The sequence below is a fragment of the Larus michahellis genome, chromosome 16, assembly GCF_964199755.1.
Source record: "Larus michahellis chromosome 16, bLarMic1.1, whole genome shotgun sequence".
Lineage (NCBI taxonomy): Eukaryota > Metazoa > Chordata > Aves > Charadriiformes > Laridae > Larus > Larus michahellis.
The window spans coordinates 9,107,620-9,128,410 of record NC_133911.1 but is presented as its reverse complement, the minus strand read 5'-3'; the positions used below and the strand labels follow the sequence as shown (position 1 = coordinate 9,128,410).

The 20,791-nt window shown below is 58.5% G+C and overlaps 1 protein-coding gene across 3 annotated transcripts in view; it reads right to left on the bottom strand.

Moving 5' to 3' along the window:
• The window catches only part of TP73 (tumor protein p73), a 32,710-nt gene extending 13,262 nt beyond the window's left edge, over positions 1-19,448 (bottom strand). The window contains exons 1-4 of one of the 3 annotated variants that reach the window (XM_074560437.1): positions 19,350-19,448; positions 14,025-14,120; positions 13,272-13,395; positions 6,650-6,895 (exon numbers count right to left, since the gene is read on the bottom strand). In XM_074560437.1, coding sequence (XP_074416538.1) covers positions 6,650-6,895; positions 13,272-13,395; positions 14,025-14,083 — 429 coding nt within the window. In that variant the 5' untranslated portion in view covers positions 14,084-14,120; positions 19,350-19,448. Of the gene's footprint in view, positions 1-6,649; positions 6,896-13,271; positions 13,396-14,024; positions 14,121-16,225; positions 16,347-19,349 lie in introns of those variants that run through there. The other 2 variants (XM_074560438.1, XM_074560436.1) reach the window with 2 other exon arrangements.
• Between the last annotated feature and the right edge of the window lie 1,343 nt (positions 19,449-20,791).

Below are 20,791 nucleotides of genomic sequence, written 5' to 3'. Positions count from 1 at the left end.
TTCTTAGTCACGGCTCAACCAGCCAGCGCAGGCACTCGGCGCTTGTTTTAGTCTCTTCTAGTAAGTCTGGCTCCTTCTGTGCGTCTGGATGCTCGGGTCCTCTGACCGAGCCGGCGCTGGAGTTCTCCCTCATCCAAAAAGGAAGTCGAAAACGCAGCAATGCGGTTATTTCATGCTGCATTATCGAGACTGGATATGGGGAGCAGGCTGGGAGGGGAGGGAAGCGGGGGCTGAGCGATTGGGAATCGCTGCTGGAATCAAAATGCAGAAACCAGAGCAGCGAGACCTGGACTCGGGGCGAGACTCCCGCCTCTCGCAGCATCCCTGGGAGGCTGTGCCGAGCAGGAGGGAGCTGCTCCTCCCGCGCTCCTGGAGCGGGCATGGGCAGAGGCGGTGCGTCGCTAAGGGCAGACCCAGCATCTCTCCCCACTCCTTTAGGCGCCGGGGGTTGGGGCTCCCGGTAACGCTTTCAGCCACGCTTCCCATGGCGCGGGATGCAGCCCCATGGGGTAAAACCCTCTGCTCCCACCACTGTGGCAGCAGGCCTCGCGTCTGCTCCCGAAGGATGCAGCCGAGGTGGGGAGCGCTGATGGCTGACCCATGGGATGTCCTCCACCGTCCTCCCCCTCTCTGCAGCCAGCGCCGGCGGTCACTGCGGGGCCAGAGCATGGAGATGCATTTCCTTCTGCAGCACGTTTATTATCTCTGTTCCTCCAGCAGGTCCCTCAGTCCCCGCCTCCCCCGTGTGAGTGTCAGATCCAGCGCAGAGGAACTGGCTGGAGCAACCTCATCTCCCTGGTGTGTCCTCTCCCACCTCCTCGGTCCCTGCACACAGCCTTGCCCTCCCGCTGGAGCCGCGCTTCCCAGTAAGTCGTTCCCTTGACCTGTGCATACCATACACATTCGAGATAGTGGAGCTGATAGCGGGATCGTGTTGGAACATCGCACACCGAATTCCTTTCCCTTTTTTCTTAATTCCATTGTGTCTGGAGCTCCTGGAGCCTCATCCACACCCTGCGCAAGCTGGTGGAAAGCCGCCAGTGGGCTGGTTCCAATGGGCTTTGGAGCAGGCTGGTGCTGAGGTTGCTTTCCTGCTTCTGGCACGCCAAAATATCCACGCTCTTCTGCCCAGCTACTCAGATGAAAACAAAGATGTTTATGGCTCAGAGGTAGAGCGTACCGAGCCGTGCCTGCCCCCTGCTCATCTCCAGATGACCGCTGTGGGACAGGAACCTCCCTAAAATATGGAAAGGTGCCAGAGTTTGAAGAGGGGCTCATTTCTATAGATGCTCCTGAAAGCTTTTCCCTCCTCTTTACAACCGCCTCTACCCCAACAAGCCTCAGACAGCAACCAGGAAGGGAGAACCTGTCTCCTGCCACACCGATGACTTCCATCCTCCTCATTCAGTTACCATCACGCAAACCACCTCGGCCCCACACTCCAGCTGCAAGACCTGCAGAGCAACTGGAACCGGTTCAACACGGCAGTGTCCCACTGGGGAGCGCTGGGCGGAGGACAGGTTTGATATGTGTGACTGCTGGACGCCGTCCATCCCAGCAGGAGCATCTCCCCTCGGCTTTGAGCCTCTCCAGCCTTTCCATGGCAGGCTGCTTGCTCCCCGAAGCAGCAGACAAGACCCTGGACGTAGCTCGGACCCACCCTGTGCCCATGCCCGGGCGAGGGGAGCCCCTGCTGGAGGCTTGTCCATCCCCCCCAGCGCCGGGGGCTCTGTGCGAGCCTGGGCAGCTGCCCCGCACCAGGGGACGAGCTCCCGCATCCTTTTGCAGCCAGGCCACGGGAGGCCAAAGACTCTATTAACGCTTCTGCTGGCCCCCGCGCACGTGACAGCGTTTTAGAGGGGAGGGGGCGCTGAGCCGCCACAAACCCAACTTGAGAAAAATACTAATTATCTATCAGTTACCAGCTGGCCGGCGTGGCGAGGGGCTGCCGGTGAGAAAACAGCCGCGATCGGCTGGTGGCTCTAGCGTGTACGGGCAGCTCCGGGGCACCGGGAGTCCTGATAGCTTCCAACAAAGAGGCAGACTGCCGACGTGCCCCGTCTTGCCGCGCCGCGCTCCCGGTCCTCCTCCCAGCCTCTACCAGAGGGGGGCTTCGAACCTACGGGGAAAACCTTATTTTCAGCATCTGGCCGTTGCTCTCCGCTGATAAGAAGGCCATTAAAAATGCCCAGGGAGGCGGCGGCAGGCTGGAGGGCTCCCTGCGGCGCACACTGGTGTGGCCGCCCTGGGTGGGAGCTTGTGGTGACGTGCGGTGCTTGGAGCCCGGGCCGGGAGTCGGGACATCCCGCATCACCCACCCGCTGCCCAGCATCCCACCGCAAGGACAGACCCGGGACTGGGAGCACCAGCCCCAAACCCCCGTTCCAAGTCTTCTCCCCTTCTCCATTCACCCGTTCCCTAAATCTTGAAATTCAGCGGTTTAAGGCTGGAGAGCACAGGTGGCGATCCTCTGGTTTGGTTCCCTGCACCGCTGGCCTAAGCCCCCCGCCTCCTCGTCCTGCGCGGAGCCAACGGGGTCTGCTTGAAGCACGGCTTATCTTTCCAGAGATATGCAGACTCTTCATTTGAATACTTCAGGAGTTGGAGGATCCACCGCATTCCTTGGTAAATTGTTCCTATGGTTAATTATACTCACTGTTAAAAAAATTTCCACCTTGTTTCTAGTCTGAATTTGCCTGGCTTCAGCTTCCAAGCACTGGATCTCATTATGTCTTTTTCTATTAGATTAAAGAGCTGTCTGCTATCAGAAACCGTCTCCTGTGCAGAGGGCGATCGAGCCACCCTTACTCTTCTCATGGAGACCTTTCATGCAGAACGTTTCTCTGGTAGCGCCCCACAAGGCGTCTGTTCCAAATCTTTCCTCTTCTTTGGATTTCCCTCCCAAAGCTTTTCTGTTTTGTCAGCGGAGGGTTTGAAGTGCGGACACCAGAACTCCATGTGGACAGGGGCCTTGGTGGCACCTCGCTGCCCCTGCCCGGGTGATGCTCCCCTGCCCAGCGCCTGTGGAGCAGCCACCCCACCGAGCAGCCAGCCCACCTCCGTATGCTCTTTGGCCAGGAGCCCTGGGCTCCTCAGAGCCTCCTTTCCTAAGCACAGGAGAATGGATGACACCACATCCCCCGGAGGAACAGCCGGAGGGATTCAGCCAAAACCCTTCAAAACCAGGAATCTATTGGGCTACGCGCTTCCACCAACCAAAGCTCATGATTGTATCAAAAAAAAACCAAAACCCCACGCCAAATCACTTGAGAAGATGACTCGCATCGAACTATTTGGCTTGGCCTTGCCCACGCGCCAGCTGTCAGTTCCTCCTGGGCTGGGTTCTCCGTGCTGCAGCCCCACATTGGAGCTGGGGGTCCGGCAGAGCATCCCCCCGGGGCAGGGGCTGCCGGCTGAGGAGCTCTGCCCCATTCCGGCCCAGCGCTCGCTACGGCCCTGGCGTTAATTACTTAGCGCAGTTCATCTTGACGTATTCCAAAGCCATGAGGCTTCCCCAGCTATGGATGAAGTCGGCAGTTTCACTGTTGTTCCTTTCACGGTGCTGAACCAAACCACGCCTGTCCTTTGGCGCACCGAGATGGGTAATTGGGTTGCCCTTGGCTGGGCCGTCACCGAGCTGCCAGGTGTCACTGTCCCCACCACCACCGACCGTCCGTTTCGCTTTCCTTCCCGAGGGCCTGCCTTTCCCAACAGCTTTCCTAGAACGCTGCTACACCCACACTCAGATTGTGTAGAGAATCACACTGCCTACAGACACCCTTATTTGTGTATTGACTGACTGGCAATATATAACTTTTTTTTTTTGGTGCTGAATTCCTTTCCCAGTTTCACCAGGACAGACTTTGGAGCGCAGCAGTGGCGGCGCAGGGCTCCATGCAGCGGGAGGAAGGCGGCAGCCCCATCTGCCAGCGGGAGAAATGCAGCTGTGACAGGGGGAGGTGGCGCGGATCTGGCTGTCACCGCGGCAGCACTGCTCGTCCTGCGGCAACCTCGGCGAGCTGGACCCTCTGCAGCCACGGCAGCGGTCACTGCTTCGAACGAAACATCCCCCACGCTCCCCAAGGTGCAAGACACTGCCGACCCGTTCTGCTCTCCACCAGGCTCAGCTTCAGCGCGGTGAGGTCTGGGCTGGTGGGCGCTAGTCCTGCGGCCAGCCTGCGTTCGGGGGACGCACAGTCACCCCGGCACGGCGGTTCGGAGGTCCGCACATCTCACCCACCGCCCTGCTGAGCATTAAAGCCAGTTCAGGCATTTAACTCCTTCGCTCTGACCACTTCCCAGGAGGGTCCCCCCTTCCACCGTGTGCTCGGCAGCCTCAGCTCCCTCCCCGGGAGCGTCCTCTGCAGGTGCCTGTGGCTGCCCATGGCACATTTGCCCGGCATCTCTCGGGTCCAGCTGCCCCCCAAGGCAAAGAGGGCTCTCAGCATCCCTGTGCCACTGACTGCTCTGAAACCTTAGCGCACAGGCTTGAGGGGAAAAAAGCAATCTCGGCCTGATTAGCCCAGCTCCCAGCAGGAGATGAGAGCTCCAGGAGCACAGTCAGCTCGGGGTGATGCTGAGACAGTCTGGGCTCAGGCTAGGGCTGTGGAAAGAGCCCAGGTGGCTCCAGTGAGGGAAGGGGCTGTCACGGGTTCCCTCGCCGCATGGGGCTGCCTCGGGGAGCCTCTTGCTGCTCCGCCTGCTCTCCTGGGGACAACCAGCCAAAATCACCTTAGTGGCTTTTCTGATTTACTCCCTGCAGCTGCAACATGCGTCGTCTGGGACAGGGAAGGGTATTTCCTTACCGCTAACTGAAGCGAGCGGAGTACCTTTAGTAGGTGCTTTCTCTGTCTGTGGTGTGCCCCGAGGGTGTCCCGCAGCAGCCAGCCTGGCCCTGCCTGCTCCATCCCAACGCCACCCCCGGGCACCGGGAGCTGGGGACAGGGGCCAGCAGCCATCAGACACTTCCCAGCCCTCCGTGCCGGGACAGCTGGGACAAGACACCCTGCGTCGCTGTGAGCTCAGTTTCCATTGGGATGCTTTAGTGGCATGGGATTGCCTCCTTTCCCTGGGCAGCTTTACTTTTAACTGGTGTGAGGTATCCCCTAGTATCCCCAATCCAGGCTAGGATTGGGCTGGAGTCATGTCCTACTCTGAGGACCTTCAGTTTATTAACGAAATGCATCCTTTAGCAACATCTTGCAAGCAAAGACAGTGGAAAAAAGTGAAGACTTAACTGCTCCTACAAGGGCAAGTCGTATTTAACGGCGGTGCTGGTCCTCAGCCCCGGTCAGCACGACTCAGCTGTGAAGCTCCGGTGACCGGACGCAGGAAGCTGCTCTGCTGCCCGAGCCGTGAATTTGGCTGCATTCAAACACCGGCTCGCTGACGGCTTTCCCCCCTCCGCCTGCCCCGTGGGTTTTGCAGGAGACAGACCCGGTGCTGCGGCAGCTGCCGTAGCCCGTCCCCTCCTGCCCGCGCTCACTGCCACACACCGGGACCAACACGCTCGGGCGCTGCCTGCAAAGCATCCGCGGATGCTTTCTGTCTACCATGCGAAGGACTGTCTTGGCAATTAAATACATCAGCTTCAGAAAATAGGTGTCATTATCACTCCTCGGGCTGATAACATCACTCCCGGTCGGCTCTGCCCGTTTCGTGCTAATGTCAAACCACCGCCCCGGAGGAAACCCCATCGCTCCCTCGCTGCGTCAGTTGTCCCGTCCCAGCCTTTCTGCTCCGCTAACGTTTCCCGAAGGAGAAAACCCACCTGCCTCGTGTGTGCCGGTGAGCGGCTCTCCCGGGTGCTCACAGAGGCGTCTGTCGCAGAAATGCCTCTGACACCGGCCACAAGTGCTGGTTTTTTTCTCAAAAACAGGGACGGCGCTACACTGAGCCAGGAAGTGAATTCAGGACCTTTTGCCCCCAAAAGCAAAGCAGTTGTCATAAACTCTGCCTGGTTCCTGGGTCCCCGGTCTCCAGAGGACTCCTGCGCCTGCAGACACGCGGCCGGTCCGGCGTGGACCCAACCGGCATCTCCAAGGACCAGGGTGCTGTGCCCGCCTCCCCCACGGCACCATGCCGGGCAGCCACCCCTCTCTGATTAAAAACCAACTCTGTTATTTTGCCGTGACTTCCAGAGATTAAGTCGCCCTTCTGACACGAGATGGAAAAGGACTGGAAATGCCGAGTGAGAATTTACAGCAAAGCTGAGGATGGCCCCAGTAGACGCGAGCGAGGGTCGGTCTCGCCCACTGCCTGGCCTCTGACAGCTGGCAAACGCGTGGGGAAGCACCAGGAGAACAAGGCAGGTCCTTCCCCAGGACGTTTCTCCAGCTTTGTGGTTTTCAGGGACATTTACCTGCAGTTTAGGGAATTGCTGTGAGAGAAATTACGTTCGAACTGCTGGGCTTCACAGCCCTCTTGGAGAAAATCCCTGAAAAGCGAGCACTGCTGTTCCCTGCGCGTTTTGCTTTCCAGGGCCACCTGTGCGGGCCAAGTCCCCATCGGGGGGTGGCTGCGTCCCGCAGCCCCCCGCGCCAGCGTGCCCTCTGCGTCCCGCTGCCAAGCACTGCCGAGGCGTTTGCCGAAAACAGCGTCTGCAGCGGCGAGCGTCTCTCTAGCGAAGGCAAGAAGACATGCAACTTACTGTCCAGGTGGCTGACTTGGCGGTGCTGGATTGCTGGAAGGTCACCTCAAAGTGGTGGGGACCGGGGTAGTCGGTGTTGGAGGGGATGACGGGCGCTGGGGACATGGCGTCGAAGGTAGAGCTGGGCTGCGAGTAGGGCGAATGCGTTGGGACATTGGAGGTGTGCTCGGAGCTGTAGGGGCTGGTGGAGGCTGCTCTGCTGCCGATGCTCTGATCCATGCTGTTGTTCAGCAAATTGAACTGGGACTGGAGGAAGGGAAAAGGGGAGGAGGGAAAAAAGAAAACACCAGCCAGTTTAGAGACATGGAAACCTCAGCCACACTTCTGCAGGGCTCCAGGTGTCCTGTTACAGCCTCCTTAAAGGGCCAGCATGCGGGAAAGCCAGCCAAAAGAGCTGCTCTGGGTCCCTTGGGTTTTGGAACAGGTCACCACTTGCGCAAGGGATAAACCCAACGCGCTTAAATCATCCCCTTCTCCCAGCTCCGTGCTCACTGGAGGCAGCGAGGTGCCGAGATCCCTGGATTTCTCGTGCACCTGGCTGTGCAAAGCCACCCTTGTGCCAGCAGGAGATGGGACAGGAATTTTCTGGGGTTTGCTGAGGTGTGGGAGATGTCCCGCTGCGGGGCCCGGGGGGGGACGGCCCCGTCCTGCGCACGGGGCTCTGCTCCACGGCGGCTTTCCCAGCGGGTAGAGCACCGCGGCGCAGGGAAGCGACCGGCAGCCCCCCGACAAAGGCATCGCTGCCAGCGCGGCCGCACCACGCAGCGTCCGACCTGCCCCTCCGGACACCTCCCGCACGCCTTCGCCTGTCATGAACGTACACACACAGACACACACCCCGCTTCTGGAAGCGTTTCTGGCAGCGGAGCCAGCTCTGAATGGCGGTTTGTGGAATTCGTTGCCCAGCCGGGATGTTTGCTTTCAGTGGCTTTCACTGATCCAGGTCTAATTTGGGGAAAACCTCAAACCTACAAAGCGCGTAGCTGTGATGCAGCACACTGCAGCAAGGTCACCGAGCAAACCTACCCATTTATGCGGGGGCTGGCTCTGACTCCAGACACACGGGACCAAATCCTGACTTTTTACAATTTTTTTTCTTATTCCTCTTCTGAACAATTCCTGTCAGATACTTCCAGTAAGAGCTGGCAGCGCTTTTATCTGCAGGCATCGCCCAAGCAAAGCTATGTTCTCAAAAGCCACATGGCTAAAGCGGCATTAATCTTTCGTCTGAAAATCAGACCAAAAAACCCCATTTTTTCTATATTAGAGAAATAAATTAATATTAAAAAAAAAAAAATCCCAAATGCAACAGTTTCTCAAAGCAAGTGGGATGTTTTTGTCCCCAGAAATCTGCAATTCCCGAATTGCTCAAGAGTTGCTCTCCCGGCGTTTGCAAGCCCGGCTTGTCCCAGCGGCGGGTGCTGCTGGTGGCTGCCACCGGTGACCACTAACAGCAGCCGCGGCATTGCCGCTTGTCACCCCGACTGCCCGCAGCACCCTGCCTCGCAGGAGGAACGGGGCCGCCCGCCTGCGCTCCCCCAGCTCCAGCCCCCACGTCCCTCCAGCCACCAGCACCAGTTGGGGAACTGGGAGCTACTGGGAGGCGGCCGTGGGGACGGCCAGCAGGCTCAGCCATCTGCCTTCTCCTCCGAAGGGCGGCAAGGCTCACAGCTCAGGAATCAGGAGACGTGTTTTGACTTGGGATCCCAACCTCACCCAAACGTCTACGATGTATAATGGTTTAAAGGCAATCATCCTTCTCCAGGGAAGTTCTCCTGTTGTCTGCATCTCTCACAAGGTCGTTGGAGCCTGTGACTAACTGGAGGAATGTTGAACAAGACCTGGCTTGCTTTTACACATACAGCCATTTTCTCCCCTAAAATATGTGCGTAAACCCCTCTATTCCTTCCTGCCACTCTATAAATAGCCCTGCCAAAGACAAACCAACCCCGTCCAAGCTTTCCGCAATCCCAGGCTTCACCTGGAGAAAAAGTCGCAAGAAACTTCAGCAAAATGGGTGTTAAAATTGTAAGTGGAAAGCCGTGGGGGAGAGCAGGGCCAGGGCAGCCTCGGCAGCGGGTGACAGCGGCCGGACGGCGAGCAGGACAGGTCACCCTGGGAAAGCAAAGCTCAGGCAACGCCAGGAGGAGAGCAGCAAGGGGAAAAGGGACTGCGGCTTGTCGGGGCTGATCCACAGCCCGAGTGGTCCACGAGCATCCCGCCGGAGCTGTTCCATCCCCCCGGGAGCACAGCAGGGCCCCGGGAACAGACCGCACTCGCGCCCTGAGCCACCTCCCTGCCAGGGAATGAACGGGGAGCAACTGCCCAGCGCCTGAGGAGCAAACAGCGCGATTTCAGCGCTGCCTTCGCAGAGCTCGGCATGTGTGCTCCTGGGGCTGCCCATCTCCTGCTGAAGTGGGAATATCCAGGAATCACAGAATAAATTCATCTAGGCTGGAAGGGACCTTTAAGGTCATGGGGTCCAACCATCAACCCAACACTGCCCAAAGCACCACTACCCCACGTCCCTCAGCACCGCGTCTGCCCGGCTTTTCAATCCCTCCAGGGATGGCGACTCCCCCACTGCCCTGGGCAGCCTCTTCCAATGCCTGACAACCCTTTCAGTGTAAAAATTTTTCCTAGTATCCATCCTAAACCTCCCCTGGTGTAACTTGAGGTCTTTTCCTCTCGTCCTATCGCCTGTTACCTGGGAGAAGAGACCGACCCCCAGCTCTCTACAAGCCCCTCTTGGGAGCTGCAGGGGGCGAGGTGGTCTCCCCTGAAGCCTGTTGCCTCCCGGTGACATCTGCCCTGGGGAGCCACGAGCTCGGGAGCTGTGGGGCGGACTGGGGTGAGGCGGCCCTTGGAAGTGGCTGGAAAAAACTCCACAAAAGTCAACGCCGCATGGGTCTGTGAGTCTGGGGTGCTTAGGGCCAGGCCCGTGAGCGGCTGAAGCCTGTGGCTGTAAAGCTTAATGGGGAGGTAAACCGAGACGGACCCACTGAGAAGAGCATCCCGACCTCCGCAAGGGAAAGGTCCTTCCCTCGGGGAAATCAGCGACTGGCTCGAACACCAAGGAGCCAGGAGACCCAGAGCACCACCTCTGGAAGCCGGGCTGGCCGCCCCGGGCAGGGGTCCCCTGCCAGCACAAACCAACGGGCAGCGCCCGGGTGCCGGGGCTCGGCAGATCCGCCGGCTGAGATACCCGAGTCAGGTGCAGGGGGGAAAATGACACCTTGTTTTTAAAAATTGACTACATTTTGGAAACATTCCCTTAAAAGACAAATCGAAGGCATGAGTGTTTGTGTGTGTATGTGTGCGTCAACAAATGCAACACAGCCTTTGTGTTTGTAATTCTCTAAGTATATACATATACACACAGATGTTTATCCCCACACGCATATAAATATTCACATGACTGCAGTAACGACCTCCCAAGTAACAGCACTACCGCACAAAACGAACCCGGGGCATGTGCGCTTTGTACCAACACACGTAAGACAAAAAAAGAGGAGCGAAGTCATTTCTGGTCGGGAGGTGCGGCACCACGCCTTTCTGTCTCTAACAGCATCCCTGCCTGTGTCTAACTTTTCGGAATGCCAGAGGGCAGACACAAAATCCTTTTGACAGCGAAAGCAGCTTCAGCGCTTCAGGACAGGGCTAAAAAGGCAGGCGCAGGTACCATTACGTCTGCTCTACCCTCCCAGAGATGTTAGCCCAGGGAAGGAAACCCTGCCCGGGGCCACGGGTGCGTGCTGTGAGGAGGTCCCCAGTGGAAGACAGACTGGTGCTGGTGGTGCCCAGCACCACAGGGAGCTCCTCGGATGGATGCTCCAGCTAACACCCCTCCATCTGGGCGAGGGGCCCTTTGCACCAAAGGCTTAAATGGAGCGGGCAAAGCGAGGGAGAAACGCCAACGGAGGCGTCAAGGCTGCAGCATCCCACGCTGACATGGGCTATGGTCCATGGTGGGGCTGGAGCCACCGCAGCTCCTCCGTGCAGCCGCGGGATGGAGGAGGCTCACGCCATGCCAAGCCCCTGGCAGCTCCCGGGCAGCGGCAGAGCCAGAGCTGTGCCCAGGTCCGGCCTCGGCGGGTGATTGCAAATAAGGGAGCAAAGCAAAACCCGTAAATAACAAGTAGCACTTACCGTGGTATAATGCTGCATCGGGTCGCTAATGTACAGCATTTTAGTCGTCTCGGGATTCACAGAGCGCTGGGAAGCGTCCCGCCACGGGAGTCATGGAGTCGGGGCGGGCACGGCGGGGGCAGGCGGGACGGGGGAGCGCAGGAGCAGGGCCGGGGCGGGCAGCGGCAGGGATGCTGCGCTGGCCACCCGTGTGCCGCCGTGTGTTGGCTTTTTTGCTTTTTTCATCTCCCTTAGTTCTGTCAACTCGCTGCATCCAACAACAAAACGGGGCCCACCCCTTTCTGTCCCTCATGACTATTCATTAAAGCACAGGGCAGGCCCCAGCTTGCCCAGTGATGGACTGGGCGATACCAACCGTTCCCACCGCAGGGAGAGCGGGGGTCCAGCTCCATCATCAAATCTGTCCAGATTCCACCCCAGAAAGCTGCCTGTAGCCGCACTGGGCTGGAAACCCATTCGGCCGGCACCCTTTGCCAGCAGAGCGAGGTGGCTGCCCTTGCATCCACCAGGTGATGCAGCAGCTCTGAGAGCTCCGTATCTCAGAGATACGGAGTTATCCCTGTCTGGATGGATAGATAGGGATAGATGGGGTAGATATGGATAGATGGGGATAGATGGATATCTAGATGGATAGATGGGGATAGATGGGGATAGATGGGGACAGATGGGTATCTAGATGGATAAATATGGATAGAGATGGATAGATGTGGATAGATGGATAGATATGGATAGAGATGGATAGATATGGATCGATGTGGATAGATGGATAGATATGGATAGATGGGATAGATGGATATCTAAATGGATATCTAGATGGATAGATATGGATAGATGGGGATAGATAGGTGTGGATAGATGGCTAGACAGATGTCTAGATAGACAGATATGGACAGCTAGCTCTCTGGATAGATATGGATAGATGGATATACAGATATCTGGAGCAACCAGGCAGATTTCCTTCCAACTCGAGGCAGATGGGGGAACGGTGCTGCCCTCAGCCAGACCCCGCCGTGGAAGGCTGCGTGCTGAAGCAGACGAGCAGTGCACAGAGTGGCATGGCGTATTTTGAAGGGTGGAACCAGCCTGCACCACCCACCTCCCAGCACTGCTGTGCATGACCAGTGGGTTAGTGGCCGAGAGGGAGCATCACCGCCGTCTGGAGGGCAGGTCACGGGGCGTTCGGGTGGCCAGCTCGCACCGCCGAGCATCAGCACCGGCGCCAGGCACCGCAGCACCCGCTGCTGCCTGCACGCCGGCTCCAGCCCCGCGAGCACCAGGCGCAGCAGGCGTCCCAGCGTGGACCGAGCGGCCGCCTGCCCCGGCTCCTGTCTGTCCCAACCCTGCCTTTCCTTCAGCCCGGCAGCACCGCGATATCTGTGCCTTTCTTCCGAAGCGTGCCAGCCCGCTGTGCCCTGCGGTGACGCCAGTGGCCAGGGCTCACCGGGAGGGCATCGGCGCAGCGCTGGGTGGCACAATGGGGCTGATGTAAATATTTACTGCCGGCTCGTTATCCCGAGCGAGGGCCGGCCGCCGGCTCTGCCCTGCCTGCGTGCAGCTGCTCTGCTCAGCGGCCCGCAAGGCCAGGGCTTGCCCAGTCATGGCAGCCCCCCGGGCTGCACCGAATCCCGCCGGGCTCGGCTCCGGTGGCAGCGGGAAGAGGAAGAAAGGCGACGGTGAGCTCAGCGAGGGGCAGCTCCCCAATTAGCACCGCCGCCCCCGCCTGCTCCCTCTGCCAGGCTCCTGCCCGCTGCAGACAAAGGCCGGGGAAGGGAGGGAAAGGAAGCGAAAAGCGAGGGAAAAGAGGGCTGGGGGAGGGGACGCAAGCTGGCGAGGAGGGAAACGGCCGCTTTCTGGAGGGAGACGCTGCCAATGCCGGCGCTGCTTCAGGGATGCTCCCAGGAGGCCACCCCACTTGGGGCACTGAAGATGCACAAGCGACCCGTCCGTCTCGCACACTCATTACGCTGCTTTTCAAACCCTTTGCCTTAGACACAGACGCAGCTTCTTGGAGGGAAGGGCAATGGCACAGACCCGGGGCCACGGTGGGAGCAGAGCTGGGTGCCAGGAGCACGGCATGCCCCTCCAGCAGCTCTGCCTCGCCACCAGCTTATACACGGCTTTTACTACACGGCGTGTTTATAGCAGAGCAAATTACACTCTCCTCCTGTCGAGGAACTCGAGCTCCACCACCGCTACAGCACAGAGCCCCCGCTGCATGCAGCAATGGCGTCTATCAATAAGTAGCCATTTTTTTAGGGAACACTGTACCATCCCCTGCGAACCTGCGGCGCAGCCATCGATTGCAGGTTCTCAGACCCCGCACAAATGACAGCGGCGCCGCACGCGTAGTGGTTGTGTTCAGTTTGTGAACCAGCAAGCATCCCACTCCCCACCCCGGAGCCCCCGGCCCGCTGCGGGGCACACAGGCTTGTATTTGATGCAGGTCCCCTTCGGGCAGTCTGAGCGCACTCACCATGACCGAGTCATTCATGCTTCTCATCTGGAAGACGTCCATCGTGACCTCCGTGCGGTCGGAGACCTCATTGCTGCCGGTGTGGTTGGACGGAGGCAGGTCGAAGTAGGTGCTGTCTGGCTCCCTGCGGGAAAGGGGATGGCACGGTCAGCCCTGCGGCACAGCCTGCGCCACCACCACCCAGCAGCCTGCATTCCCGGGAACCTTCCTCCCTTCTCAACTTCTCCCTCCATCCTCCGCTTTTATTTCCATACGGCAGAGCAGGCTTTGCTCAGGCAAACTGTGCCCTGGTGGGTAAAGCAAGCGGAGACTTGGGAAGTTTTTGATTTACCCAGGTGCTCCGGTGTATCCGTCCCCTTGGGGCGTCTCTAAGTGAGAGGATACCAAGGAAGAAAGAGGATGAAATGAAGCACGCTCCTTCTTCCTTGCTTGATTAGAGCGTGAGGCTCAAAGGCCAGAAGACTTGCAAAAGTCTTGGTGTGACTAGATGACGTTTGATTTTAGAAAATATCCATTAATCGGGCAGCCACCAAGCCTCATCACCTCATGAGTGAAGACTGAGGAGTAAGAGCGCATCCTCCCAGGCTTGGTCCCAGGCAAGGCAAGGTCCCAGCCAGGAGGGGACCTTTGCTCTGGCCCTGACCCCATCCCCATGTGGCCCTGTACACGGGACGGTGTCAAGTACCAACGCCAGCTCTAAGGCCACTTCTGCCTCAGAATAAGCCTCAGGGCAAATGATCAACCACCACTTACAGCGTGCTCCAGAGGTGCTCAAACGTTGTGCCTTCGTCAGCTGGCGACGACTGGGACATCTTCACCGAGGGGGAGTCTGACAGAGGATAGATCGCCCTAGGGGCAAAGAGGAGCAGCAGGGTCAGCACGCCTGCATGCCATCTCACCTCGGGGAGTGCCATCCCACCCCCTCCCAGCGGCACGGCGGGGACCGGAGCCCCAAAGGGCCCGTGGTGAGGACACGGTGCCCTCGTCCCCGCGGCGGGCAGAGGGGTGACCCGCGCTCAGCCTGCCCCACAGCCCACTGCCCCGAGACGGCTCGCGCAGGACAGGAGGAGGCTGGAAGCACCTTCACTGCAGACCAGGACTACAGGTAATGAAACAAAACTGCCAGGCTTCACCGCAGGGGTGGTATTTCTGGTGGTGACGTCACCGGCCAGTGTTCTCACAAATATGTGGGTATTTCGGAGAGGGCCAGAGCGGTGGGGTGTTGGGAGGTTAGCCCACTTCTGCCAAGCACTGATCCTGTGGCTCAAGGCTCCCATTTAAGAGGTTTACAGCTCCCCCAGCCCCGGGGAGGCTCCGCGCGGCTGTTCTCAGTAGTCACCTTGGGCCGGCTTCATTCAGCAAAGAGCCCGGGCTCCCCGGTTAGACACAGCAACGCCAAACTCCCAAGTATCGCCTCTCTGAATCAAACTGAAACCCCAAGCTAGGTGGCAGAAAAAATAACCTTGCAGCAAGAAGCGGACGCGAAGGCAGCGTGTTGCAGCCCTGGTCCGTGCTGCTGGGCTGCGCAGGGTGGTATCTGCTCTCGGAGGGGAAATTCTGCTCCGTGAACCTGGGGAGTTCAGGAGAGACATTCCTGTCCGAACCACAGCAGTGGCACAAATTCAGGCCACGGGCTGTACCCTGTATGCTGGTATATGAAATATCCTCACCTGCCACCAGCGCTGAGCAAGATGTGCCAGGGCACTGGGATTGCAGAGCTCTGAGCCCTGGCAGGAGCTCCAGCAGCCCCAGTAGCCCGTGGCCACTTAAATGACTTCAAAAGAAGGCTTCCTGGGCTCTGTTTTGACGTAGCTTGATCCCCATTTGTCCATTTTAGGCACAGGGAATTTTTTAACCCAGGAACATCATTTGCCAACCGGCTAACATATTTTCCTCGGGCATCTCTAGCTGCAAATGCCCGTGAATCCATAAAGGCACCGAGAGCGCTAAGACACCCAGAGGAACAGTGAAGTTTATGGTGAAGCCACGAGGCAGATATCCTAAACCTTACTTGTTCAGAGACTCAAATGACCTTCCCACTTCTAAGCAACTTGCAAACATTATTAAATGGAATATTACGCCCCCCAGGCAATGCGAGGCGGGAAAGTCACCCCTGTTTTGCAGACGGGGCAGTGATACCGGGAGAACAAACACCGTTCACCCCGGATCGCATACGGGATGCCTGTGGGAAAGCCCATTCTTCAGCCAGAGCCTTCCTCACCCTGCTGCGAATAATAGCTGGGGTCATCCTCAATACGACCTATTCCTCTTACCCCCAAACAACGTTTTTGGCCTCTTTCAACACGGAAGGGAGCCCGCAGCGTCCCTCGGCTCTCCCTTTGTGCCCAGCGCCTCTCCGGCCCCAGCGGCAGGATCGGCAGATGTGGCGGAGCCATCTTGAGCCCCACGCTGCCTTCCTCTGCTGGCAGCCCCGCCATGCGGTCCTCCTCCTCCTCCTCTTCCCTCTCCCGCTCCCCAGAGCATCAGGACCGCTTCTCCTGGCTGACACGGACGTGCCTCAGGCACCATCCGGCTACTCCTTTTACGCACGCCAGCGTTAGCATCTCGTCTCAACCCGGTACCGACATCTAATAGTGAAAGCCCGAAAACTTCCTGCTTCTGGGGCAGGAGCCGCCGAGCGCGAGGGCAGCCGCTTTCGAACTGAGTGATGCTCGGGGTCGCCCGGGCCCCTCTGAGTCAGCCGGGGGGTGAAACGAAAGCAGGACGGTGCCTGTTTTCTGCCGCACCTGCGAGACACGGCGCCCGCAGATGCTCCTCCAGGAGGGCTCCTGCCCCGCGGGTCTCATCACAGAAGAGCCAGCGGCAAGAGTCTGGTGTCCTCCCATCCCTCCTTGCCCCACGTCGGGGACACAGAGAGAAAGGAAAGGACCTACGCGACCGCTTTGAGGAGAGGAAAAGCCTAGAGCTGAGGCAGGGACTGCTGGTGGCCTTACCCTGCTTCCATGCTGCTTCCCCTGGCCCAGGGCAGCCGCAGCTTCAGGAAGGAGCCGGGCCTTTCCCTCCAGCAGAGACGGCACCTCCGCGCCGCCCCGGCTGTGTGGTCATGATGGGTGACACCAGCACTAACCACGTGGCTGCGCTCGTTTTCGAAAGGAAAAAAATCTGACTATCTTAAGGGCGTTTCGGAAGTTCCCTTTCTCTTTCAAAGCACAACCGGCGCCCGCAAGGCCAGGCCGGTGTCTTCTCACGCTTGAGCTCTAAACTCCGTGGTGCAAAGAGCAGCCCGGGCTGTGGGTGCCGGTAACACGCGTCCCTGCTGCAGCGACCGCGGCCCATCCTGGGAAAGCATCTCTGCAGCGAGAGTGACAGCCCGGCAGCGGGCATCTGAGATGATAAAGAACCACAAACGACTTTGCAAATTGTGTTCCCCGAGGTTGGCAGTGGTGCCCATGACAGTGTAATTTACTCTAAAACAAGGTGCCACCTGGAGTCCCGTTGTGCAGCGAACGGTGGAGGCAATCACATCCAGGGAAGTCAGGAAAGCGGTCGGATGGTGAGGTCTAGCAGAAGGGAAAAGCACCCCATCAGAAGCACTGCTGCCCCTGTGGCATGGCTTAATTCAAGGTGCACAAGGAAGAGCCTCAGAGACTAGTTCTGCATTGCTAGAGAAGCGTTACGAGATGGCTTGGATGTAATTACCTCCCCAGTGCCTACAGGCTACTTAAATGGTGCTGGGAGGCAACTGACCTGGGGCTCAACACATCAGCAGTGGCCGAGCTCGAGATCCGCCACGGCCCAGGTTCGGCTCCTCTGCCGCTTCCAGCCCCCAGGGCCCTTCAGGGGCTGTTATGCCTCTGCCATAACTGTCACAGCTCCCTGATGTCACCTGCTTCCCAGCACCAAAGGAGGGACCTGCGGTGTCACCCCTACTTCTGCCAGAAACGGTTCTCCAGCCAAACCCCCGCCAGGAGGATTTAACACCTCCAGAGACCCAAACCTGCTCATTAAACCTAATTAAGATCTCTTTGCGTAGGGAACGGTGCAGCAAGGGATCCTCTGTCCCTTCTGCCTGGACGCAGCCGGGAGGTGACAGGGGATGCTTGGGTTGGCCATCCGGGACAGGGCTGGCATGGGGAGCCTGCGGCAGGACGTGCACCAGATTTTTTGCAGGCTTCTAGAGGAATAAAGACCAAACCGTGCGGACCAGGGCCAAGGCAGCTGCCGTGATTTGCCTGTTTTCACCTGAGAGCCGCTCCCCGCGCTCCCCGAGCCGGCTCTGCTGATGGCTGGGTTGCTGCTTCCCTCTGTTGCTAGTCAGGGCATTGCAGGGAAACCGCGCTCGGAAAAAAGAGGCTGGGAATACCCAGACAAAGCCCGCGAAGAGGCGATCCGCCACTTTTGCTCGCGCTGGGGCTCAGCTCAGCCCCCGGCCAGCTTAGCACTGAGGTGGGGGCTGCCACCCCCGGCGCTGGGTCCCTCCGGGGACCGGTCCCTTCTGTCCGTGAACCTTCCCTGGGAATTGCCACCAAAGTGGTTTCCAAAGGATTGGTATGGAAATAGGCAGTGTCGTAGCTCTTTTCCCCACTGCCGTGACTCTGGCTCTCTCCGAAGGGCCAGGTCAGCCCCAGCTGAGCTGAAGCAGCCATTTCTCCCCCAGCCCCAGGGACACAAGGAGGTGAAAAGCACCCACCAAGGTCCACTACAGCCATCCCGAGATGGGAGAGCAACTCTCTGGAGAAGCAGAGCAGATGAACTTGCACGCGTTCAACCGTAGTTCACTCAGCCCATGGTTTGTGTTTTAACCACAGTCTGAATATATTCTTAGAATTATTATAGATACAACTTCCTTCTTTCACCAATATAAGGAAGGTGACGGGGACCGCAGGCGTAACGAGGGGCTGAAGCCTAGCTGAGGGGGATGCCTGGCGGCTGAGGCTCTGTGCTCTCTAGAAGGAGCATCTTCGATCTCACCATGAACTTTAAGCCTGTTTCAGGCACTTAGAAATGCCTGTTGCTATTTCACCTCACAATAACATATTCCTCGCTGCCCTGCCACTCTAACGGCCCCGAGTGAAATGTGACAGCATTTTGCAGCCACGTTAAAGGGAGATAAAGGCACAAACTTTGTGTAACAGGGCTGTTCCTAATCCCTCAAGACTCTTGGCCCATCCTGAGCGTGGAAGACTTTTGGGAGCCACTTCCAACCCTCACGCCGAGCTGCTGTGTATTGCCTGAGGGCTCGTGAACCGGCCCCTGGACCTTCTCTCCTCCCCTACTCTGCACAACAAGAACCACCAGGCTCACCCAGCCTGCAGCAAATAAGTTAATATTTGCAAAATGCTGACAAAGCCCATGGTGCCAACGCTACCCTGTGCTATTGCTCATTTCTCCCAGATTATTAAATTCACACCTGTGAAACAAGGCTTGTAAAAGAGACCAAGAGCAAGTGAGCTTTCCTGCAGCACACTCGAATCTCAGGAGCCCTCCTTCGGGTCCAGCAGCTGATTCACAATTTTCTTTCCAAGGAGCAAGCAGGTTCGACAGAAATCCTCTCTGACGGATGGAGTTGTGGACAGGCAGTTCGTGACGGGGCAGGAGGCTAAACCAGCCAACTCCCCCTCCCTCCCTGGCAGCTGAGCATCGGCCCTGCGTAGGGACGCGGCAGTGGGTGGCCAGCCCCAGCATCCCGACGGTACCCAGCCCCAGCATCCCGACGGTACCCAACCCCAACATCCCGACGGTACCCAGCCCCAGCATCCCGACGATACCCAGCCCCAGTATCCCAATGGTACCCAGCCCCATCATCCCAACGATACCCAACCCCAGCATCCCGACGATACCCAGCCCCAGTATCCCGACGGTACCCAGCCCCACTCTACTTTTCCCATTTAAGGCTTGGACAGCTTTTCCTCCACAAATGCTTTAACTCCGGATCTAAGGCACTTGGGAGCAAACTTTCCAAGCCGCTTCAGTGCTGTGTAAGTAGTCTGCAAAGCAAAGCAGCCACAAATCATCTCCCAGCTGCGTTATCGAGCACTCCAGAGAGGGTCGTGCTGAGTAACTCACACACACAAATAGCGAGGGGTTTCCTTTTGTCATTTTTTTTTTTCCTCCTACCTGCTCTGGCTCCCCAAGCGTTTCGAGTTCCCCCGGAGGTCTCCCGTGGACAGGAGCGGCCTGGGATTGAGGATCTACGTTATTTACTGCACTACAATCAAGTAGCGTCCCGGTCGCCTAGGCAATGACATTGGAGCTGTTGAAAGCTATGTGAAAAGTGAGGCAAAGGCTTGCGCGCTCCTTCCTGGAATAGGAGGCAGTTGCAAGGGGGTGGGGAATGCTCAGCCAAGCGTGCCGGGGAATTAAGCTGGTCACCAGTGCCAAAGTGACTCGGGGGCAAGCTGCCTCTTTGGGCTGCGGCGGCAGCAGCCCCCCAACAGCGCTGCGCCCGAGGCCGCTGCTGGGGGTTAATCCCGATGGAGAGGGGAAGGAGACGTAGACCGCCGCTCTGAGAGAGGCTCTTCCCCGCACCACGCTGATGGCTGGGTTGGTTTTGTGCTTGCGTTGGTCTCAATGACCAGCTCATCTCTCCAGGGGCGCGGGGGACCGGGACAGCCTGCCCAGGGACCAGCCAGGGCCCCGCGCTTCACCCCGCTGCATCCCATGCTGGGGAAAATGGCTTGTCAGGACACAAGGGGAGTGACAGTGGGTGAAGATGGAACATTTCTGATAAAAACCCACCAGCCAGGAGACTCCAACTATCTGCATTGCGTAGACTCACTGACATACCGTCTCAAAAGCTACCATTTCGCTGGCCGCTCGCCCCAAAGCCTGCGCTGGGGAGAACGGGGGGAGCGGTGTCATTGCTGGGAGACCATCGGCTGCACGTTGGGGTCACCCGGCCCCATTTGGAGACTCGCAGCCACCCCCTGCCCGCAGGCGCCCGCACGGGGCCGGCCGGGGCAGATGGTGGCTGCAGAGCAGCTGTCACCTCCTGTCCCTGCCTCACGGGCAGCGCCAGAAAACAGACGCTTTTACCAGCCCCGAAACACATCGCAGTCGCTGCAACCACTTTTGGGGGGATAAATGCCTAAACCGTAACGAGAACAGGACTCGGATGTTTGTTCTGATCCCGAGGTTTATTTTTTAAATGACAGTGAATGCACTCCCCAAAGAAGGAGGTGGGATCCCGCCGGAGCGCCGCTCTCACTGGCCACGGCAGCTGGGCTGCTAGCCACACGGGGCTGGCTGCCACCCCCAAATGTCGGGGGGACAGGCTGGTAGGACCCAGCGAGGAGGACTGTGTACCCCCCCCAGTGCTGGCTGGCAGAGAAGGGACACGGTGGCCTCCAGCTTTTGTGCTCGGTGCCCGAAGGACCATTTTTAGGACACAAACATCCTCTGTCCTGCGCCCAGGCTTGGCAGCCACTGCTCTGGGGGCTTTCCCAAAGGGATCTGTACCCTAGGAAGGGACACCCGGGCTCCTGCCCCTCAGCCGCGACCCTGCGCTCCTTCTCCCCAAACTTAATTTATTTATTCATTCGAATTCCAATCAGCATCCT